The 23,616-nt window shown below is 41.5% G+C and overlaps 1 protein-coding gene across 3 annotated transcripts in view; it reads right to left on the bottom strand.

The window, feature by feature from the left end:
* Window positions 1–6,365: 6,365 nt before the first annotated feature.
* Window positions 6,366–23,616, bottom strand: part of RETREG1 (reticulophagy regulator 1) — a 115,511-nt gene continuing 98,260 nt past the window's right edge. For all 3 annotated transcript variants that reach the window (XM_045847854.1, XM_045847855.1, XM_045847857.1), the window contains 6 exons: window positions 16,573–16,699; window positions 14,362–14,446; window positions 12,079–12,216; window positions 11,218–11,282; window positions 10,839–10,965; window positions 6,366–8,951 (listed from right to left, as the gene is read on the bottom strand). In XM_045847854.1, coding sequence (XP_045703810.1) covers window positions 8,461–8,951; window positions 10,839–10,965; window positions 11,218–11,282; window positions 12,079–12,216; window positions 14,362–14,446; window positions 16,573–16,699 — 1,033 coding nt within the window. In that variant the 3' untranslated portion in view covers window positions 6,366–8,460. The remainder of the gene's footprint in view (window positions 8,952–10,838; window positions 10,966–11,217; window positions 11,283–12,078; window positions 12,217–14,361; window positions 14,447–16,572; window positions 16,700–23,616) is intronic.

A 23,616-nucleotide genomic window follows, 5' to 3' on the forward strand; every position in this document is an offset into this window, starting at 1 on the left:
TTCCGGAGTGAATCCGAGGGCGGAGACCGTACAAGAGGGAAGTCATTCCCAGCTGGATAGGAAGTCCCTCCTCTCGACCCGCATCTCTTCCAATGAGGAGCTGGGAAAGGCAAGAGGTGCCATTGGCCACCCATGCCCTGCCTACTCTACCTAAGGCCGGAGTTGATTGGATCAACCTGGGTATTGATTGTGTGTTCAGAGCTGAGTTTTGATTGAGATCTTTAAGGTGAGTGATGATTTGAGGCATCAGAGATTTTACCTTCTCTTGATTTTGGGAGAGACGTCAGGTGGTTTATACGATCGCTGCGACAGAAGGGGAAGTGGGGCGGCTGGGGCGTCTCCCGGGCCTGGGAGGCCCCTAAGAGTGGTTCTGACGTCCCCGCGACGGTCGGGGCTTTTCCGAGGACCACCCGCTGCGCCTCTGCCTCCTGGTGAATTGGTGTCATAAAAGCGAGGGTTGCCAGCCCGCGGATCTGCCCACCTGGAGCCCTCGCCCGCCGGCTCAAGTCCAGAGACCCGGGACACTCAGGCCTGAGGCTGAGGGAATGCACAGGAAAACCGAGAGCCGAGGCCTAAGCCCAGACTCTCAGGCGGCGCATCAAGGGAAAAGTGCAGGCGAAAGTCACCAATGAAAAAATGCCAACTAGGAGTAAAAAGCCAGCCAAATCGCTGCCTAACAGAAATCTAGTCCAAGCCACATATGCCATATTAAATCGAATAGTGGCCACGATTTTAAAAAGAAATAAAGGAGGTAAGGTTGATATGTTTTATTTAACTCAGTATATCCAAAATGTTATTATTTCAACATGTAATCATCCAAAAGATTTAATGAAATTTTACATTCGTTTGTTGGTACTAAACCTTGGAACTCCAGCTTGTATATTACAATTAGCAGCTCTTCTTCATTCGGACTAGCCTCATTTCGTGTTCTCAGTTAACTCTCCCTCGGACGTAGCAGCGCAGTTCTGTAGGAAACATGAATGTTAGGGACTTAAGGGGTGCTTGGACTCATCTGCACAGCCTAAACATACCAGCCATCACAGTTCCAGGCTGAAGATCACATGTTCAGAATCCAAGTGGCCCTTAACACCAAAGAAGATAGAGATGTTTACAAAAATCTAGGTCAAGGCAATGTTGCCCTTCTTACTCAAAACGCTTCAGTGGCTTCCCTTGACTCAGAATGAAATTCAAGCATCTTACCACTATGATCTGAACCTTTGTGCCTCCCTCCATCCCCAAATTCCTATGTTGAAGTAACACCTAATGCCCAAGGTGGCGGTGTTGCAGGGGTGCTGGGGCTTGGGAGGTGATTAGGTCCTCAGGGCAGAGCCTTCATGATAGGATTAGTGCTTTTTCCTAAGATACCTAGGAGAGAATACAGTCTGTGACCAGAAAGACAGCCCTCACCAGACCATGCTGGCACCCTGACCATGGACTTCCAGCCTCCAGAACTGTGAGAAATAAACTTGTTGCTTGTAAGACACCCGGTATGTGGTATTTTGTTATAGCAGCTTGCATGGAATGAGCAACTTTTTACTCCAGGAGGCACTATGTGATTTGCACTGTTTCCCCTACTTCTGCCCTCCCGCTATAGCCCGTTTCCCACTCTGCTCACTCCACTTAGGTGACATTGAAACTTGTTCCTCTGACAAGAATAAGCCAACATCTTTTGTTGGTACTAAGTCTTAGAAACCCTTTAAACTCTGTTTGGAACATTCTTTTGCTGGATTGCTTCCTTCAAGGTTTCTGCTCAAGTGCCTTTATAAGAAAGACCTATCCATACCCTCTTGTCAAATATATTGCCTACTCCGTACCCAACTCTTGTTGTTACTAAGCATAACTTTTCTCTGTAGCACTGTATTATTTACTATTCTATCAAATTAGCCCAAATTTAGCAGCTTAAGGGAACAAACTTTGATGATCTGAGCTTCTGTAAATTAGGAATATGGGTTTTTTCAGGATGTCATGGCATTGTCGCGAACATGTAGTCCAGGACCAAAGGCATGTGAAGGTTTGACTGTGGCTAAAGGATCCCCGTGGGAGATGGCTCATTTACAGGCTGAGAGCAAGAGGTTTTCATTCCTCACAGAGCTGACTGCTCCACAGGGCTGCTTGGGTATCCTCATGACATTGGCTTCCTCCAAAAAGAGCAAAGTGGAAGCCATAATGTTTGTGATGACCTGGCCTGGGAAGTCACACAGTTGTTTTCCCAATGTGCTATCACAGTCATGTGCTGTTTATGGGCAGGGAAAATGCTGAAAAATGCATAGGCGGTCTTGTTATGTGAACATCATAGAGTGCACTTACCCAAACCAAATGGCCTGGCCTACTGCACAATGAAACTATAGGATAGAGCCCATTGCTCCTAGGCTACAAGCCAGTACAGCAGGTTAATATTCAAAACAACATGAGATTAAATCACGTATGAGAAAAATGATGCAATCAAGATGTAGTAAAGAGGAGATGTATGAGGATGCTGCTGGCAGAACACGGGATAATGTTTTACAGCAAACTTTTTATCATTGGAAAGTGTACACTCTCACAAAAAGTATAGTAAGTGCATAAACCAGTGACATAGTCTCATTATTATCAAGTATTATGTATTGTACTGTACATAATTGCACATGCTGTACTTTTAGATGACCAGCAGCGCAGCTTTTCACCAGCCTCGCCACAAACACATAATGTATTGCGATGTCACTAGGCTGTAAAATTTTTCAGCTCCATTATTATCTTATGCAACCACCCCCATATATGTGGTATATTTTTGACCAAAACATCATTATTCGGTACATGACTAACAAAGGTCAGCCACATTCAATGTAGGAGGGGGCCACGTAAAGGCACGAATAGGGTGTCTTTGGGGACCATTTTGGGAAATTGGCCACCCTAGCACTTGCTGTTTGTGCCTGATTTCCCAGTGTTAGCACTGAAAGTCTTGTATTCCAGGAAACCATCCACCTGGGCAAACCAGAATGATGATGAGTCACATTATACGTTCATCACCCACATCTGGACTCTAAGCCCCGTGAGAACAGGGACGCCTTCCACTGCTGTGTACTAGAGCAGTGCTAGAGCAATACACACAGGGGGGCACCAAACAAATCCCTGAATAGCTATCTGGTAAACGCAAGCCAATCACTAAAGGATCTTTGGGTTAAATTTTCCACAGTATATCCTGAGTACTATAGTAATGTGTCTTATCTCTGCTCACAGTATTACCAAAAATACTTATTACCAATTTATCATCCTACTGAATAATTTAAACTGAGATGACCCATGAAAAAATTAATTTGAAAATACTGAAAAGTAAAATTCCTCCTGGATATTGTCCATTCACTTCAGTTGACTAATTACCAAACTGCTGAGGTTCCAGAGCACACTGTAGCAGTGACAGCGCCCGTGACATGTGGCTGGTTCCTCTGCAGTCTCGGGAGGTGTTGGGATGTGGACTTTTGGTGATCATATTTTGAAAAGTTAGTAAGGTCATCTTCAAGTCAGTTGATAGAGTGATCACAGTATTTGCTTGTCTCAGGTTTACTACTCTTCACTTCCTATATGGTAGCGGCAACTTGGTTTTTAAAGGTAAAACTGTAAAGGAGGTAGGGTTGCTGAGGTTACCTTCTGGGGGTGACAAACACAGAATATAAAACTAACATGCATCGAATAAGTGGTTTACAATTACTATGAATTCTGTGTTCATAAAAATGGTTAAGTATTGTGATTTTTCAATAAATAATTTTAAGACACTTGACTACCTCTTAGTTTTGGGTCCCTAGAAATGCAAAGTTTTGTTTTTAGATTAACAAGGAACAGGAATGTACAGAAAAACCTGGTTATTACAACATTTAAAACGTATCAGGTGGTTTCTGGATTCTTTGAAGATAGAAAAAAATTAAATAAAATAACTCATATGATGAGTCACATGTATGTTTAGTAAAATTCTGTTAAACTATTTAAAATTATGGTCACTTAATATATTTTTTAAACATTCGATAATAGGACATTAGAAAGAGAATCGGCATTGGGGTCAAACTGGCTTTTCCACTCACTAGCTCTGTGACTCTGGGCAATTTAAACCCATGCTTCTGGAAGACATGTTCTTAGTACCATGTAACAGTACAGTCATGAGGATTACACACAATCCTAACTGTAATTGAGTGTTTTCTATGTATTAGACCAAGGGTTGGCAAACTTCTATAAAGGACCAGACAGTAAGTATTTTAGGCTTTGTAGACCTATGTTCTCTGTCAAACTATTCAGTGTTTGTTACAGCATGAACACAGCCACAGGCAGCACAGAAATGAATGTAGCATGTTCCAATGAAACTTTATTTGTGAATGCTGCATTTTGAGTTTATATTTTTTGCATGGCATGAAATATTCTTCTGATTTTTTCAACTATTTAAAAATATTTAAAAATCACCTTTATTGGTATTCCGCACAAAAACAGATGGCAGGCCAGCTTTGGCCCACAGACCCGAAGTTTGCCAATCTGTCTTACAAACTTAGTTCTCATAGCATACTGTGAGGTAGGTGTGATTATCTTAATTTTACAGATAAAGAAAACAGGTTCAGAGATGTTAGGTGACGTAGAGTCACAGGCAGTAAGTGTTAGAACCTCTTAAAATGACTCGTGTAGAATCTTACACATGGTCCAGAGTCAACTGAAATAGGCATTTTTGCAAAACTTTTCATCCTTTATTCCACAGCACTGACTGGGTTATGAGGCCAATAAAGTGGTAAGCCCACTGAGAGAAATTTAAGAGTTTTCCTGTAAGTTAGGCACTTGTCAATTGACTTTGTGTTCATGTTTAAAAAGATGGCGTAGTTGAAACATAGGCAGGAAAAAATAATCACTATCTTGGTTTTATGTTTTCTATAGTTTTTTTTCATCCCCTAAAGGTGTTTCAAATGTTTTTTCCCCCCATTAACTCTCAAAACATCCCTGTGTGAAAGATAAGAATTAGCTTTCTAATTTTATGCTCAGAGGAACGGAGGTGGTGGTTTGGGGATGTTACTTGACTTTGACATTGTGCCCTAGGGTCACAGTATTAACATCAGAACCAGAACGTGTCCTTCTGACATTCCATACTAACCGAAATGTTTTGGTGGAAATGGGGGGATAACACACAAAGTATAGTCCTGGGACTGTCTAACTTCATCATGGTAACAAATGACCTGTGACAACAGTTTAGTGAGGGTTTTCAGAATAATTCTACCTTATAGCTAATATAGTTGGAGCAGTGTAGACTACATCAACCTAAGTTATAAACAGAAAAGAAAAACATTTAAATCACCTTTTCTTAAATGTAGATTTGCTTCTTGCCTACAATCAGTAGTATGCTGGCATTTGCCTTTTTAAAAGGAAGAAAGTTGCACTTATGTCAGATGTTGGAGGGAGATGCCTAAATGTGTTGAGGATGTTTGCCAGTTGCAGCATCTTGTAGGAATGTCTTTTCCTAAGAGAATACTAAACTGGGGAGAGTGATTTTTTTTTTAATCACTTTGGAAGACTTTGAGTCAGAAAAAAAGCAAAGATATTTCAGAATGAGAATATGCACACTGCTTTAACCCTGGGTTGATCTTCCAAAGCAAGCATGACCTCCTTGGGCCCTGCTCTGTTTCAGATCAAAATGCATGATCGATGTTTGCTATTCCTATCCTATAGTTCTGCTGATGAGCATCGTCTACCAGAAATTAGCAAAACCATTTTTCTACAGCTCTATAATTTTTTTTAAAAATCCATGCTTCAAATTTTAATGACTCCATAAATCCTCATGTAAGGGATATACAGTCCCCCACTATATGGGATCAATCACAGGGTTTATTGTTACTAAATCTTCAAATCAGAAACAAGGTTATATTAATGCTCCCCCACCAAAACAAACAGGCACAGACACACACAAAACAAAAACCCTCGCCATCCCTGATTGTTTGAATTAAGAATACCATTACTGCATTGTGTAAATTTGTTATTATATTCTTGAACAAATAAAATTGAAGTGCATATATGGTTACAATGCTACTGTCCATAGCGAGCTGGTGTGTCTCCCCCATACTGCTAGTATAACACATTTTTCTTCCCTCCCCTCATGCCCTCCCCATCCCCAGGCCCCTTTTAATGTATAGTTAATAACCATTCATTCTGGTGAACTGTTCATACTATCAGCTCTTGAGTTTATCTTCTCTTGTAAGCTTGTTCACTGACTTATAACTCATCCTTTAACTACTTGGATTATTTAAGTTCTAGTTTTCCCTTCAATAAAGAAACTGAAATGACCTTTAAACTTTTTGACTTTATAGCCAAAAATGTTTTTTCAATGAAGAAGCATACACATAAAAAAAGAATCCTGGTCACAACTATTTTATAAATATGTGACTGTATTTTTTTTCATGTCCAGAGACTTATTGGATAGAATTCAGGTATATTCCTCCCAAAAGCACACAGTTCATAGATCTAACACCAAGTTTTCATTTGTTCCAAAATGGGCAAGATAATGAAGGCACGGGCTCACTTTGTGTCGGTGAAGGACATCAAACACAGTCAGGAGGCACTAACGACAGAAGCATAGTCAATCACAAAAAGCAGGTGTTCGAAGTCTTCGGTGACTTCTCCCCCTTTAACATTTGGCAAAATTCGGTCTAGATATTTTAATACCTCAGAAAGAAAAAATAAATAAGACATGCTACATTAAAATGTCAGATTACCTACAAGTAGTCTTTAGAAATATAAGGAAAGGGATAAAACAGACAGAGGGGACCACAGATTTCCTATATTCTTGGATTATCCTTCCTTTCTGAGGGTCTCAGATGTCTGGAGGCATCTGTAGAAATGCCAGCTGAACCTGAAGATTGAAGAGATTGTTGGTTGCTATTGCTGGCATGGTCCCTCAACACTAGTAAAAGTTGTGTCACAAAAACAAAATTAGCTTGATTTCTGCTCTTTTAGTCCTTTGTTAAAAAAACGCAAGTCAAATCTGGTTATTTAAAGGTGACCTAAAAAGTTTAAAATAATGGAAAAATATATTCTAGCTTCCCAATGAGAAACAGATTGAATATTTAGACTTCAATGGCAAATAAATACACCTTAAAGCCAAGCTAGTTTTTCTCCTGTAGGAGAGTCTATACAAACCACAAAGGCAGTTACTGTCACTCCACTGCTGCTGGCCACATCACTCATAGAACAGACTGGGAACTAGTTTCATGATTTTAAGACACAGTTTCCATGACACTATATCAAACATGAGGGCTTAACCTACATCTGAGCAGACAGAACAGATCTGCACTCACAGTAACCCTATTACAAATGTAAGACGATTTAACCGCAGAAACATAGCTCAATCTGTTTACATCAAAACCACCATCTACATGATATATAATTACTTGCTTTCGATGGGTTACTATCACCCACGGCAGGACTACAGCTGGCAGTCTATAAAGCATGCCATGTAGATGGAAGCCTAAGTCTACAACTACCGAAATAACATGGAGATGTACCAGCTTATCCCAAGGAGTTAAATATATTTTAAGAACTTTTTCCTGGGAAATTAATTTTGATATTATTTCCCAAGTCCTGCAACTAAAGATGTCCTATCTGATCATTTTTGTCTTCTTACAACAAAATATCAAAAAGGTTTATCTGTTTCTAAGTATTAGGAACAAAGGAGCTGATACAGCATGTATTCACAATTAATTGTTAATATTTCTGTGAGTTACAATAAACTGTTTTTGCATGCTTAAAAAAGTAATTGTAAAGAAAACATAAGGAGTAATTTTATGGAAGGATGTCAATAATTTGGTGCTTTCATTTTGCTTTAAAAACAACCCTTAATATTCATCTCTGAAAGCATAGTATGTATGTATATGTTTATAGATGTATGTATATGTTTGCATGTGTGTGTATATACACACACAATTGACCCTTGAACAATGCGGGGGTCAAGGGCATAGTCAAAACTCTGCATGTATCTTTGCCTTCCCCCAAAACTTAACTACTAATAGCCTACCATTGATCAGAAGCCTGATAACATAAACAGTTGATCAACACTTGTTGTATATGAACTATATACTATATTCTTTTAAAAAAGCTAGAAAAACAAAAATGTCTAAGAAAATTATAAGGAAGAGAAAATACATTTATCGTATGTATTGAAAATAATCCCCCCCAAAGTGGACCTGTGCAGTTCAAACCCGTTTGTTCAAGGGTCAACTGTATACATACATATTTTTTCATTTCCATGCTCGTTACATAAAAACAACTATCAGAGATATCAATCTATCAGTATCAGCTGATACATATCCGATTAATTCACTGCAGAAGGGAAAGTAAGACAAAATAATCTAAAGTAATCAGTAAAGCTCACAGTTCAAAAACATATTTTCCTTTTTTTCTTTTTTTTTCCTTGTTTGAAATTTTTTGGTAGTTTATCTGTGCTCTGTTGTGCAAGCTGATTCCAGACTAATGGCCTCCGAGTAGATTGGAAAGGAAGCCTGAAGACTTCTTATTTTGCTGCGATTCTTCCTGGTCTTGTGAAAGTCCCAATTCACTCTCAATCTGATCAAGCTCTGACTGGTCGAGGAGTTCAAAGTCATCCCCTTCTTCGGTGTCTGCGTCCTCCCCTGGGCTGGGCGCAGGTTGAGAGAGGGCTTGCTGCGCGCCCTCCATCTGGTCTTTGATAGCAGCAGTCACTGCCGCTGTGATGACATCCCCCGCCAGGCTGCTCATCAGTTGAAAGGTTTGGTCACTGCTCAGAGGAAGAGTGAGACCAGCCGCTGACTGCCTCTCTCTGCTGGGTCTGAGACCGCTGTCCAACTGTTCCTTCTTTCTCTGGAGCTCAGTGGGCAAGCCGAGGCTTAGTTCCTCTTCATCGTTTGTTCCCATGCCATTTTCTAGAGATGGAAAATCTGAAAGGCCTCGAGAGAAAACCTCCTCACTAGGTCGGTCAAGATCTGTGAAATGCATAACAGAAGTTCATGTTTAAGCACGTACATACATTTTAAATGAAAGGGCTGAAATAAAAGTTTAAATCAACTCAACCACACATGTTGGACCCCTCCCAAATCTGGGACACTGTCTATCCACAAGCACACACTCTGTGTTCCCCCTCATCTCTAACTGTCCTTGGAAGCACGAAGCAGTGTACGCCATGACTGAACATTCAACCTGTCTAATGTTAGCTTGAGGCTTCTTGACTGAAGTTTAAACGTTCACCATAAACAAAAATTTCATCCTGTCCCTGGGGAGGAAATTAGCTTAAGCCAATGTGGATATGTATGATCACAAAATAAAAAATATTTCAACTGGAGATTTCATGGTATCTGGAACAGTAGGTGTGGAATATTCCCCAACCTCAGCATTTTCATCCATGAAGATCCATCTGCGCATCTGTAACCTGTGTTTGTTTAAAGCGATGAATTAGAAGAAGCTATAGCTCCTCTTCCATGTCCAACCTCAGAGCATATGGAAACATTTGACTTCCCATAAATATAGCTGAAATTGACCATACCATTTTAACCAAACTCATGTCCTGAATGTATACATACAGGAACACTTTTAAGATTCAGGATATTTGAAAGCAGTGCCTGGTTCATAGGCAAACAGTGATTTTATTGTTTTTCACTTTTCATAGAAAATCTTTCAGTATAATGGTTAACTCCCTACGACAGTAATCTGAAATATTCAATCTAATTACGGAACTCTCATCTGTGGGCTGGGTTATGATTGCCCCTTCATTGTGTAAATCTGGGATGGGATGCTTAAAAATAAAGTGTTTGTTTTCCAGGTCTTGTGGATATTGAAAGTTTATAGAGCTTCTGTGGACCTCAATGATCCTCTTGTTCTAATGCACTTTAAAGATGAAGAAATTGAAGTCCACACGAAGTCTGTCACCTGCTTAAGGACATATAGTTAGCTAATTACAAATGGAGCCAGCACTCGGGTCTCCCAGTCCCCCAACCTGTCTCAAACCCTGCACCATTTCTCTCCTTCCTCTAGATAAACAGTGTTCTTGCATTTAACCTAATTATTAAAAATAAGAGGTTTTTTTAAGTTTTTAAACTAACTTTGAAGAAAAACATGAGAAGCCTGGGAGTCAGCTTTGGACTCGGGGAGTCTGCCCTCCACAGTTCCATCTCTGTCAGTGAGAACCAGCCCTGGGTGTTTCTGATTAGCTTCTCTCTCCCCCTCCTCCCATGTGTGCTATAAGCTAGCTTATAAGCTTGCTATAAGCTTGCTATATGTCACTAGGTATATTAGGCATTCATTTTGTTCACTGTCAATATTTATTTGTTTTCAAAATAAAGGCAGATTTTTGGATATGGACTTACATTTTTTTCTCATCAAAAAGTCATGGCTTTCGAGGTATAATTCATATGCTGTAAAATTTACTTCTTTAAAGTATACAATTCAGTGGTTTTTAATATACATATTTACAAAGCTGTACAACCGTCGCCTATATCTAATTCTAAATAGAACATTTTCATCATTCCGAACAGAAACTGGAAGGAAGGAAGGAACCCGCAGTAATTACCAGCCACCTTTCCCTTTTCCCGAGGCCCCACAGCATCCACACAGCCACTTTCCATCTGTATGGCCTTGCCTATTCTGCACGTTTCACATAAACAGACTTATACAGACTTGTGTGTCTGGCTTCTTTCATTCTGTCTAACATGTTCAAGGCTCATCCACATTGTAGCAAGGGTCAGTACCTCATTTTGATAGCCAAGTGGTGGTCCATGGCAGACACACCCCATTTTGTTTATCCACTCGGCAGTGGACAGAGTTAAACATTTCGGCATGCACACATAACAACAGGAAAAGGAGAGATGTGAACGCACCATCAGAAGTGTCTGTCTGCGGCGTGTACCCTTCTGAAAGGTTGAAGGTCCCGTTGTCAGTCCAGGAGACCTCGGACACATCTGTGTCAGACACGGACAACTCCTTGGCAGCTGCCCTCAGGCTAATCTGTGTTAACATAAATGCCAGCGGCACGCTGTAAACTCCTGTGGCAAATCTTTTGAAAACTCCATACTAACACCAGAAATGTCAGAATAATAAAAGCTACATGAGTATTTTCCTTTCAGAACTGTTCAATCGTCTTAGAGAAACAGAAGGAGTCTATTAGGAAAATCATTCTGCTTTAGTGCATGTAAATAAATTTACAGTCAAACTACACAGGAACAAATTGAAAACTAAACAACAACAACAAAAAAATACCTTAGGACAAAGAGCTGAAAAGTCTAATTCACTGTCATCTTTGTGACTTTTTTCTTTGTCTGCTTCTGTTGAGAAAAAATTTGGAAGCTTTCAGTTTCCCAGCCAGCTTAGACAGAGTGTATTTTATCCATTACATACCCTAACCCACATTCCTCATTTTCTCCAGCTTCCACGGAATTAAAGGTTCAAGCTTCGCATATCGGCAGGGGTCTGATCTCCAAGGGAAATGGTCCATATCAGTAGTTCTCACAGTGCGGTCCCTGAACCAGCAGCTTCTGCCCCACTGGGAACTTGTTGGAAATGCACATTCTCAAGCCCTACCCTGGACCAGCTGAATCAGAAGCTCAGAGTGGGGCCCAGCAATCTATGCTGTAATAAGCCTTCCTGGCCACTGGGATGCTTGCTACAGTCTGAGAATCCACAAGGTCAGGACAAGTGAAAAGGTGAAAGTTGATCACATTGGTTCTCCCTCTAGGTCTTTTCTTTTCCTTCCCATTCTTTTCATTCCTCACATACAGTGCCCACACTCTCAGTCCTACTTGTGTCATTTCTATTTTGCAATAGGCTGGTCCAAAATAAAGCAAATTAAAGTGAGTAAATCATGAGTAGCACATATAGAATGGTTGAATCTTTTTCTCCCTCCCTTGACAATTTAATTAAAAAGTCAATTTACTGTATGTTTCAGAAAAAAATAAAAATATAAATAGGAAAAGACTATGTTACTTTGGGGGGACTAGCTTCTGTAAGTAATATGCCGTAAAAAGGCTAAAACACTCTGAAATGTACTGAAGGTGCTTTCACAATAATAGCTTGTTGATGTCTCATTTCCCGTGAGGAATCTGAAAGTCAAACTTTACCTACCAGATCTCTCACGTTTCTTCTGGTTAATATATTCTCCAATTCCAAAATCCAGTTTCAGCAGAACTGACTTGATTTTGCTGTATATCTTTTGTCCCATATCATTACACTTAAACAGTGGACACAAAAAGGCACACAGTACTGAAATAGAAGAAGGAGGAGAGTGTGGGTAAGATGATCTTTACTTCAAAAGGCTACAGCTTTGTATTCTGTTACAATATTTCAGTTCCCTTATTGACAAACAGGTTTTTTTCCTTAGGGAAATGCTTCTATAAGATAAGCTCATAACTTCAATTCTTCCCCCTGTAATAAAAACATTTAATCCTGCACACATGCATACGCACACACACACAAATCCCATGTTTAGTCATTTTTTTCAACGACTTGCAAATAGATCAACTCCCTCCCTTCAATCCTTTCACCCTCACGATGTACACAAAGATGCCATGCTTTACGAACAACAGGCCTAGAGGGACTGTTTAATTTATGTGTTAAATGCCATTGCACCATGGGAAAGCTATTATTTATTTGCCTCTCACATTGGGATATATTGGGATAGTAACAATTTCAGGGCTGTTGTGAGGACAGATGAGATGAACGCAAACCATCTGAATCGTGCCTTGCCCAGGTTACACTCTCCTGCTCTGGCTCTCTTCTCCTTCGCCTGCGGAACAAGGCAGATCCAGAGGCTGATATGCTACATGAGTTGTATTCGGGACAACGGATTTGAGCTCGGACCGTTGCCATCTGTGTCATGCACTAGGAATACAGAAAGAAGTGAAACTTGTATTGTCTTCCTAATATTTATTCCTTTGTTGTGGTTAGGAAATGTGCCTATTTACCTTCTAAATAGGAGCTGCAAACTCAAATACCTCTAGAAGCCAAGGTGGTATGTGTAAATTTTAAAAGCTGGTGTGAGAAAAATAGGGAAATAGGAGTGTTAGTTAAATGGAGCACGCCCACACCATCCAAAGGCGGCAGTGCTAAATCGTATTTTTCAGGAGAAGCAGGAAATCTACACTTTTTTAACAGAATTTTTTAGTTATAGTTGATGTGCAGTAAATGCACATATATAAAGTGTACAATTTGATATGTGTTGACCTGTGCACACAACAAAGAAACCATCACCACAATAAGACAGTGAATATTTCTATCACCCCCCAGTTTCCGCAGGTTTCTATTAATCCCTCCTTTCCTCCTGCCTGTCCCTGATCTCTCCTACCTCAACCCCAGGCAACCAGTGGTCTCCATGGAGGACTGTTCAAGCTTAACACAAAATTTGATACAGATTCGTTGCTGTACTCGCTCAGTCATTTTGAATGTGACAGCCACACAGTACACATGCTCACTGAATGGTATCTACTGCCCCCACCGATTAGAACAGTGAAGTCATTGTTGTTCACACATGGGCATTCCAGTCCCCTCTCCTTGGCTACAGGTTACATTGATGTTATACAAACTGTTCTTGTTATATTAACAGTGACTAGATTTCTTCCAGACAGACCTCATATACTTTTTAAAAAATCTGGCTTCTCCCACTCAATCTAATTATTCTGAGATTTATCCAGATTGCTGCACATATTAATTTTTTAGTGCTGAGTAGTAATCCATTGAATGGATATACCACCGTTTGTTTAGCCATGTATCTGTTGATGGACATATGGACTGCGTTCTATTTGGGGCTACCACAAATAAAGCTGCTGTGAACATCTGTGCACAAGTCTTTTGGGACGAATGCTTTCATTGTTCTTGGGTACACACCTAACTGTGGAATGGTTGGGACATACAGTAGTTTCTAAGAAACTGCCAAACTGATATCCACAGTGGCTGTACCATGCTACATACCCACCACCAATATGAGAATTCCAGCCACTCCATAGCTTTGCTAATTACCATGATATGATCAGTCTTTTTAATTTTAACTATTCTGGTAGATGGCATCTCATTGTGGCTTTAATTATTTCTTGAGCCACAGAACATGCACAAGGGCAAAACTATTCATGTATCTATGGGAGTAGGGAGTATAGCTTACTTATCATTTTAAGACATAATTTAAAATACAGTCAACCACTTATAATCCTGCCTTTTGGCAAATATTATTCCAACTTTAAAATATAAACAGATCTCTAGGAAAAGGAGAAAATTTGTACAGGTGGTAATTAAAGAATAATCAACTTTCTTTATAATTAAGTACTCATCCCTCATCTTCCAAACAATGGAAGGTCTCATTGACCATTAAATTATACCACATGCATCACACAGACTAGCCAAATGTTCCATACTTACGGAGGAGATAGCTGAGTATAACCCCAGGAATGTAACTTCCCAAGATCATAAAAAATGTGCACACACTGCAGACCAGGAGACAAAACTAGAAATCAGAGAAATAACATGTGACAGTTACGCATAACACCAAGACAGTCCAGAGCACGTGGTACACACCCAGTTACTCATCTATATATGGTCTGTTACATCACGCCAAATGGTTTTCAGTGTTCTCTTGCCCTTAGTTCTGACTAAAGACTGCAGTGTTCAACCAGCCTTAGATCATTTTCACAGTTGGCAATAATCATTCTGATGTTCTAGAAGCTCATTTCAGCACAGAGCACACTGTCTCCCATTAATCATATCTGGGGCTGTATTACTGCCAGATGCAGGAGACTGAAGGTTTGTATGCCCCCAGAAACTTCTTTTACTCAGGATCACTCACTGAATACAAAGCAGCCTGATAACTAAATCTGCAGGTTCAAAGTATTTACTTCTGTGAGCTCACTGAAATTTATAAATACAGCAAAACACATTACAGAAATCAGAGGCATTTTTGCAAATGTTCACAGTAATTTGCACAGCTGACGAGCTGCTGGGATAACTCTTCTGGCCACTACTATCTCCTCCGTAACTGTATCAGATCTACTCCTTCTGCGTCAGCTAGAAACCAACCGCAAATGAAATGAAATTCCTATAGTGAAATGGGATTATGTTCCTTCTGTCAGTCACGACCCCCCCAAAATTCTTGGTTGTTTAAAAAATTTTAAAAATAAAGATAGAAAAATTCTCCCATAAAGTCTTCACGTATTTTCCACACTCGATTCGTAAAAATAAACTGTCTTCTTTTGCTTTAATTATAGTATTACATTAAACTGATGAGCAAAGAAAATAAGGAAATCTGGAAAAGACCACACAAATAAGGGATCTGTAACTGATCAATAACTGACAAGAGGAAGAGCAAGGAGGTCTGCAATTCAGATTAACTTTGATTGTTCATTCTTTGGCATGGAGTTAATAAACTAACTCATCAAAAAGAACTAGTTTATTAACTAGTCAAAGGATGAATTTGAGAACTAAACTAACAGCTATTTCTGAAGCAGCAGGGGCCCTTGAAGAATATGGCATTCTAGTAGCAAAATGGAGGAAGAAAGATCTTAAAACTCAAAAGAACAAATAAGTCTATAAAAGCATTAATGTACTCAGAATTCAGTCTTGTGAAGAGATTTCATATTATCCTCTGAATCTGTAGCATCATCCTCTTAAGCTAATTAACCTGGAGCCTATTAAGGCAACCCAATGAAGCTTTAAGTTCAGAATCTCCTGAAAATGTTTAACCATTTTGACAAAGTAGGCAAAAAATGTACCCCCCAAAGGATATCTGCTCTAAAAAAGCTATCCATATACCACCTCTCTACTTTAATATGTTCACAATGTGTCCAGGCATAGTTCTACTACTTAGTACCTGTACTGAAGTTAAGAGAGTGCCTGTACACAATACAATGAGAAGGACTGTAAACACCGATACTCCTGGGCTCTGCTTTCCAACTACAGGTGGATGGTCGAGACACTCGAACACGACACAGGGAGGCCAGGGCCCACCGATGGCTCTGCACCGCCCCCTGCTCTCAGGACGCAGCTGAAGCTGCCTCTGCGCACAAAAGTGACCCAAGTGTGGGTGCTTCTCCGCGTGATCCCTTTCAGACCCCTTAGGACTCTTCTCCTCTCAGGGTTTCATCTCACCTGGAAAAATACTCCTTCCATTTACATAATCACTGTAAGTTTTTTGTCAAAGATTTTATTTCTTAAACAAGTAATATAAGAAACTCCACTGTTTAGATTAAAAGTGAGACTCAATTATCTCCAAAAGTCCCTCCCAAGGACTATGTATTCATGTCATCTCCCTTCAACTTTGGGACCAGGCTAAAGGCTAAAAACCAAAATTCTTAGTAGGATATCTTTTCTTCTTGGTCCGGATGACAAGACCAGTCACCACTGGTTTTAGTTAAGGAGCTAGATAAATATGTAAAAAATCCAATTTCAAAATATGGGGTTGAAGTTTTTTTCATGCTAACGCCCTGCGGTTTCTGAGCCGTGCTAATGTGTTGCAGAAAAGCATAAGCTGAACTGGAGAAAGCTCACAAGCTGATACAATAAGTTAATGCATTTGCTTCTAAATTTACTCCACGTTTTTTAATGCACACAGTAATTGCCCTATGGGGCAAAACTTGCCTTGCCAGGGCTCTGCTGTTTGAAAACAGACATTTCTTGAAGAAATATGCTGAAATTCATCCATGATTCTGCAATACAGTGGCTGAGCCGGGGTCTTTCATCTGGTTTGGAATTGATAACTTCCCAGCTGAAGAGAGAGAAAAAGAAAACAAAAAGATTAGCTGAACTTCAGATGTTTAGCAAGCTTCAGCAGGTATTTCCTGATCATGTCTTGTTGGCCACGCCCTCCGGTACAGCCTGTGCAGGGGTACGCAAGCCGGCATGTGCCCCACAAAGCTCAAGTGCCAAGAACAGAGATACAGGCTACACGACCAGCTACACAATCACCCAGCGGCAACAAGGAACAGGCCGAGGGAGAGGTATGGGGTTTGGACATCTCTGAAAAAGTCACTTGAAGCTAAAACCTGGATAAGCAGGAGTTTACCATAAGGGCTCAGAGAGCTCCTGAAAGAACAATGTACAACATACGCAAAGGCTCTGCAGTGAGAAGGAGCTACCAGCACTATCCTGAACCGCCGGTGTGACTGCAGCAGAGTAAACCCGAAGAGCATCACTGCACGAAGCTGGGAAAGCAGCAAGTGGACTAGGTCGTACGAGGCTCTGTGGGAATTGTTAGAAACACTTCAAGCCTTAAGAATGGGGAAGCCACACTATTTTAAAAGAAACTTTGGCATTAATCTTATCATCATCATCATCAACACCAACAGTGAATTTTCAATACATACTATGACTGGTCAACTCTATAGAAAGTGGTTAAATTCACCGGGATCTCACAATACCTCATATTTTCCCAATCCTCATCACAACATTTATTGAGTGCAATGCATGTCCCAAGCACGTACTGTGTCCCAGCCCTCATTTTCCCCCAGGAACCCCAGTGAGCTGAAAACTAGTGATGGTCGCCGCAGGAGGAAGACACAAGCAAATTGAGGGCATTGCCTACAAATGCAATGACATGAAGTTCAACTCCCATGCTTGCCATCCTAACTCATCATGAGAATATGTCAGGTCAAGCCCACCCTGCTTAGGGCGCTGATAATAGTAGTTTCAGGGTTTACATCTCAGAAGTGACACCACATTTGTACACATATGTTATTACTCTAGTAAGGAAATGCCCTAGAGTTGAAAAGGAGCATAGTCTAATACTAAACTCATAAATTAACCTAAGTTACCTGCATAGAGATAATGTCTATAGCAAAGTCTACATACAACTTAAGGTGTTTAGTACAATGAAATAACTAAAATTTCTGTTTTGTACTTAAAGACCATAACTATGTTCACAGTGAACTTCAAATGAATACGAAAAAACCTCAGTATCCATCCATTACCTTACTCCTTTAGTCAATAAAAGTTATCAAGTTCCCCCATTGTGTCTTACATTATATTCAGTGTGTTTAGCATTGCTGTTTCAAACCAACAAAAACTGAATACCTGTAGCACTGTTCCTTCCTGTGTCTACAGATACCATCACTTGGTGGGAAAGAGAGACAAGAAAATATTCAGTGTGTGACTAATTTCCACAGCCATAAGAAGACGCTTTCATGTATATTAAATTTCTCCCCTTTAGAAAAAGCTTCCTGTGATGGTATTTTGAGACAATAAGTTTCATTGTTACTAACATTTATATTAACATAAGAACTAGGAATAATTCTAATGGGTATTTTAATTACTGTTACAATCAGCAACAGAAATGAGAAATTCATGGTGTACAAATTGAAGATATTTTCTAACCAAATAGATTTTGAAAGAGTAGTAGGCTGATTGAGATAACAATAAATATACAGATGGTGCTGAATAAAACTTAATAGAAATATGTATGATTTAAAAAGGAAATCTGAACTCAAGGGCAAAGAAGAGATGTCATTCCCCACTTCTTCAAACGAACCCTGGGCCCCGACGAGTCACTCTCTGGGAGGTTCGTAATAGCTTTAAACCGTCCAGTGACCAATCCTGAGTTCCGCTGGAGTGTACGTTTCTATCGTCCTCCATTACATATAGTCTACCATGAGCTTAGGACAGCACAACTCCATATTTGTAATAAAGGTATGTACCACATACTATAATTAATATAGCTATTTAATATAGAATGACATGGAGCATTTGACATCAACTTTTCAAATTCCCTCATTATTACAGATGAGGAAAGTGACATCCAACTTCCCTCAACTAACTTGGGGCAGAGCCACGACCTGAGGCCGAGACTTCTAATTTCCGATGCAGTTCTTTTTCCTTTAAACATGAGCCCTCTTCAAAGGATGAATAAATTCTATGACATTCTTTGAAGAGGCCCAGTATTGTAATTTAGAATGAGAGAGAGCACTCGACGTCCCTCGCTGCTCCTTTCCAGAGCCAGAAGGAACAAGGTGTGGCTGACCCAGATCCGCTCAGCCTCCTGAGGACGCGCCTCTCTAGGAGAGAAGGAGCCCCGCGTGTGCGGGGTCCAAACACTCAGCACAAACTGAGATCCATGCTCAGGCTGGCTGACGTTTCACACAGGTGACGTCTACACACACACACTGAGTTGCTCCAGAATGAAATTCTAGGTTTTCCTAGAGAGCCTACAGAAAGGATCTCCTGTGAATCCTGGATGATCCTTGGGCAAGAGATCTTTTACATGGTGTGTGGCTGTCTTCCCCCCATCCTTGACGCAGATCAACCTGCACCGTAAGGTCCAACGAACATAAAAGGGGACTTAAAAACAGTGTGAAGCTCCACCAAGTTCCTAACCAAACAGTATACAACTCTTGTATGACTGAAGGTGACCCAGTGGAGAAAAGTGGGGACTAGTGGCTTTAGTGTTAATAGTCTGCGCTTTATTTTCTCCCTCCTTAGTTTCAGAGAGAACATGCATTTGCCAGGTAAAGAGAAGTAAGATTCTTTGGTTCATCTGTCTGTCCTTCTTGCCATCCATCCTTCTTTCCTTCCTCACCTGCTTGCTTTCTTCCTTCCCTCAGCTTTCTCTTTTGCTCACATCTTCACTACGGAGTGAAACCCCTGCACATTCCAGCCAAGAGAGAAGGACCCCTTAGAGTCCCCCCTTGTGATCACCACACCCAGCACTCCTGGTGAGTCCCGCGGAAGTGGTTCCACGCAGGAGGCCGCAAGTCCCACATGGCCACGCCGTCTTTCAAATGGGCTTTGCCCAAGGATTTGCAGCTGTGTGGTGCTTTCAAAAAAAAAAAAAGGTACCAAAACTATGGCCCTGGCAGATTCATTGAGCTATGTTATCCTTCTTTTAAAAGAAAGAAAAAGAAAGAAAACCCTGAAAGACAGAAGTTTTACAAAAGACATTCTGCATGATCAAGATAAACATTTATTTACCAAAGAACCGATTTAGGGTTTCACCCGTCTGAGAAATCCCACACAGGGTGTCCAACCTTTGGGCATCTCTGGGCCACGCTGGAAGAAGTAGGGCTGTCTGGGGCCACACATTAAATACACAAACACTAACGAAAACTGATGAGCAAAAAAAAAAAAGGTTTTAAGTAAATTTACGATTTTGAGCTGGGCCGCATACACAGCCACCCTGGACCGCGGGTTGAACAGCCTGCCTGGGGGAATAGAGATCAGGAAGACGAGGCCCCGGACAGGCAGCCTCACCTCGGCTCACAGGAGGGTGCTCTGGCCTCCCCACAGACCTTCAACCCGACGCCCCTTCTCCCTGCCTCCACGCTCCTACTAGAGTCCACGTAGGTATGCACACTAGGTGGTCTGGCCCAAAACCTTCTAGGGGAGCAATTTTCAACCTGTTTCATCTCATGGCACACACAAACTAACTACTAAAAATCTGCAACACACCAAAAAAATATATCTTTTGCCAATCTGACCAAAAAAATAGGTATAATTTTGACTCATTCACACTGGATGGCTGCTGTTGTGCTGGCTGTTGCCATTTTTTAATATGACAGTCTACGGGGAAAGAGGTCCGTGCCCCTGACTAAATAGTCAGGTATTGCATGTTTTAAAAATGCTAGTGGCTCACCAGGGTGCCGCGGCCACGCGGACTGACTCCCTGTTCTAGGGAATCCTGGAGTTAACTGTGGGCACGGTTTCAGCAGCAGCCATCTGGGCCTCGCTCCAGAGTCTGGCGGAGCAGAAGCTCAGAAATCTGCATTTTTAATTAGCGTCCCAGGTGTTTCTGAGGCAGGTGTTTCTTACCGTGGGTGACTTCGAGAAACACCCTGTGAAAAAGTTATGGAGAATTCCCCACTTCAAAAATAAAGACAAAAGGAGAATTTGTTTGGGGGCAAGACGATCTATCAGAGACCCAATCTGCCCTCCCATCTGAAACAAATGAAAGAAGAAAAGGAAGGGGGAGGGGGGAGGGGAGGGGAGAGGCAGGGAAAGGGAGAGAAAAAGAAAAAACAAGATATGTGAAACACTGGTTTTCAAGACCCTGCCTGGGCACTAACTATGCAAGGCAGGCCGGTGGTCCCCGAGAGAGGAGTGAGTGCTCCCGGCCTTGGGTTTCCAGCTGCGGAGCAGGAAGGATGCACCGTGGTGACTACCTGAGAGGAGGAGCTGGAGCTCAGAGTCCACAGAGAGGACCCAAGAGGCCAGAGTAGGCAGGACTGCCTGTGCGGAGCACGGGAGCCTGCGGAGAGAATGCTGACCATCAGAGGGGACCCCTGGGGCCTCCACCCGACCAGTGCCTGTGTGAGGAACCCGGGGGCGGGAACAAGCCATAGAAAGGACCAGAGGGAACGGAGTCCTGCATTCACACAAGGACAGACTGACACCTGGTACTACCAACCAGACTGGAAAACCTCAAATTCATGGACATCGGGGACTCAGAAGGGTTTTGCTTCGGTTACAAAGAATAATTAATCCTAGACTGAATGCTGCTCTGGTCCTAACAAGTCCTCAAAGCAAGCTCGGAAAGAATCAGATCTGAGGTCATTTAACTGTGGCAGATGTAGGAATAAGAAAAGGTGAGTTTTGGAATGAACCAAGTAACTCATGTGGTCCAACCAGGATCTGAAGGATTTTATTTCCTTTCCTGCTTCCTTTTAAATTATTGTGTACCTTTTTTCTTTAAAAAAGATACTTAGCAAACACATTGTTTAAATTTTACATTAAAAGACAAGTTAGCCTTTGTCCTGTTCAATGGCTTACATCCAAGAATGCACTTTAGTTTCAGGGTGCAGCACACAGTATCTTCCATTAGGGGGTGCTGTAAGACTAACAAGTGTGACACTCGGCTCTATAAAAATAGACTAATTCTGTAAGAGAGAACACGTGCAGGCAGCCTGTTTCATCTCTTTTGCTCCCAGTGCCTTTGAGGTCTACAACAAATAATGCTGAAGCAAATGAATCTTCGCAGAGAACAAACAATGTCCCTCAGGACCACTTCCTTTCTGTTCATTCAACAAACGTGCATTGAGGGTAGTTGGTGACTGTCAGTCATTTCTGGCCCCAGGGATTTGGAGATGGCTATGGCGCCCTCCCCCACCAGTAAGTGAAGGTTTGCACAGGACCCCAACTGATCGATCTATCTCTCTCCCCCTTCTCTCCTCCATTATACATGAAGCTCACTTCTATAAAATGACATTTAATTAGGGCTGTTGGAGAAAAAAATTCAAAACTAAGTTGGGGATTGGATATGGGGGGGACCTTTACATTATTGTACATGTCACAGGTAATAAATCTTTTCAGAATTATACTAGTGAACCTAAAATTCAAAAAGCATTTTTATAATGGAGAATTATTTTTAAAGCACAAAAAGAGATTTTTTAGTATATCAAAGCTCAAATGCTTTCACCTACTTCTTGATCTTTAGATTTGAGGAGATAATTATCAACCAGAGACAGGTAACCAGTGGTCAGTGGATGGAGAAAGGGAAGAAGAGCAGTGAGGGGGAGAGGGGGAAAGACTATGAATGAATCCTGACGTCTGGTTTGAGTTTTTGGGTCCTGCCAGCCCCAAGAGGCAAAGCCAGCCACAGACATCCCCTTTGCTGGAGCCAATTCCCCCTTCTGGCCTTGGGTGCATTTCAGTTTGGCTTCTGGCATTTGCAGCTTGAAATAAAGGGCTACACTTTCAGTGGGAATCAATGAAGAGTTGTAGAATATGAAGCAGGAGGTAGGAACAACTATTATTAAAAAGCCATGGAATAAGATCACACAGAGACTTGTATCAGTTTTACTGAGGTGACAATTTTTTGTAGAATGGAAGAATGGAAGTAGGGTGAATAATTCAAGTCAAGGCAGTTGGTTAACAATTCAGGTTAAGGAGGTTCCAGGGAGCAAGAACTAAGCATCATAGCAGATACCAGGGGCCAGGCACTGTTCTCTGTGTTGTAAATTGGCTCTCCTAGTGGGTCCTTACAACGAGCCCAGAAGTGAAGTGCTGTTTATTCTTCCTGTCTTACAGATGAGGAAATGGAGGCCCAGACACATTAACTATCTTGCTCAAGGTCACAGAGCTCTCACACGATGGACTGAGAGATGGGGCTGAGACTGCTCCTAGGGCAGACACAGGAAGACCACTCTGGACTGGAACCTGGGGATCGCTGGAAAGATGAGTGGGAAAGCGCATTGGAGCAGCAACAGGTGGACGGACACAGAATCCTTGAAGGCCAAGCTACAGAAACGGAACTACCTGAAATGCGGCTTTGGTTCCCAGGTGAAACTAAGGAACAAGGAGTTGAGATTCCCATTTTCTCTCCCCACCACTTCTGCTGCTTCTGAGTCAGGACCCACAAAAGGACTCCAGAGCACACAGCCACCGGCAGGGCTGCCACGGGCTGGGCTCTCCACAGGGGCCAGGCTCTGGGCGGAGTGAGCTCTGCGTGCTTTTCCACGCTTGTCTCCACCTGAGCTGCCCCCACCCCACCAGTAGGGCGCTCTCTCCTGAAGCAGTTACTAACTGCAGTCTGTGCACGTTTGTAACGTTGACTCCCTGTTAGAATTTAAATTCCATGAAAGCATTCATGGCCATGGCTCTGGCTTCAGCAGCGAACATGTATGAAGCACGAAATAGTGAATAGATGAATGAGTATTAACTATGAATGAATGTAAACAATGAACAAATGTCAAAGAAGAA

This window comes from Phyllostomus hastatus, unplaced genomic scaffold, assembly GCF_019186645.2.
Source record: "Phyllostomus hastatus isolate PE091 unplaced genomic scaffold, TTU_PhHast_1.1 phas_contig_58, whole genome shotgun sequence".
Taxonomy (NCBI): domain Eukaryota; kingdom Metazoa; phylum Chordata; class Mammalia; order Chiroptera; family Phyllostomidae; genus Phyllostomus; species Phyllostomus hastatus.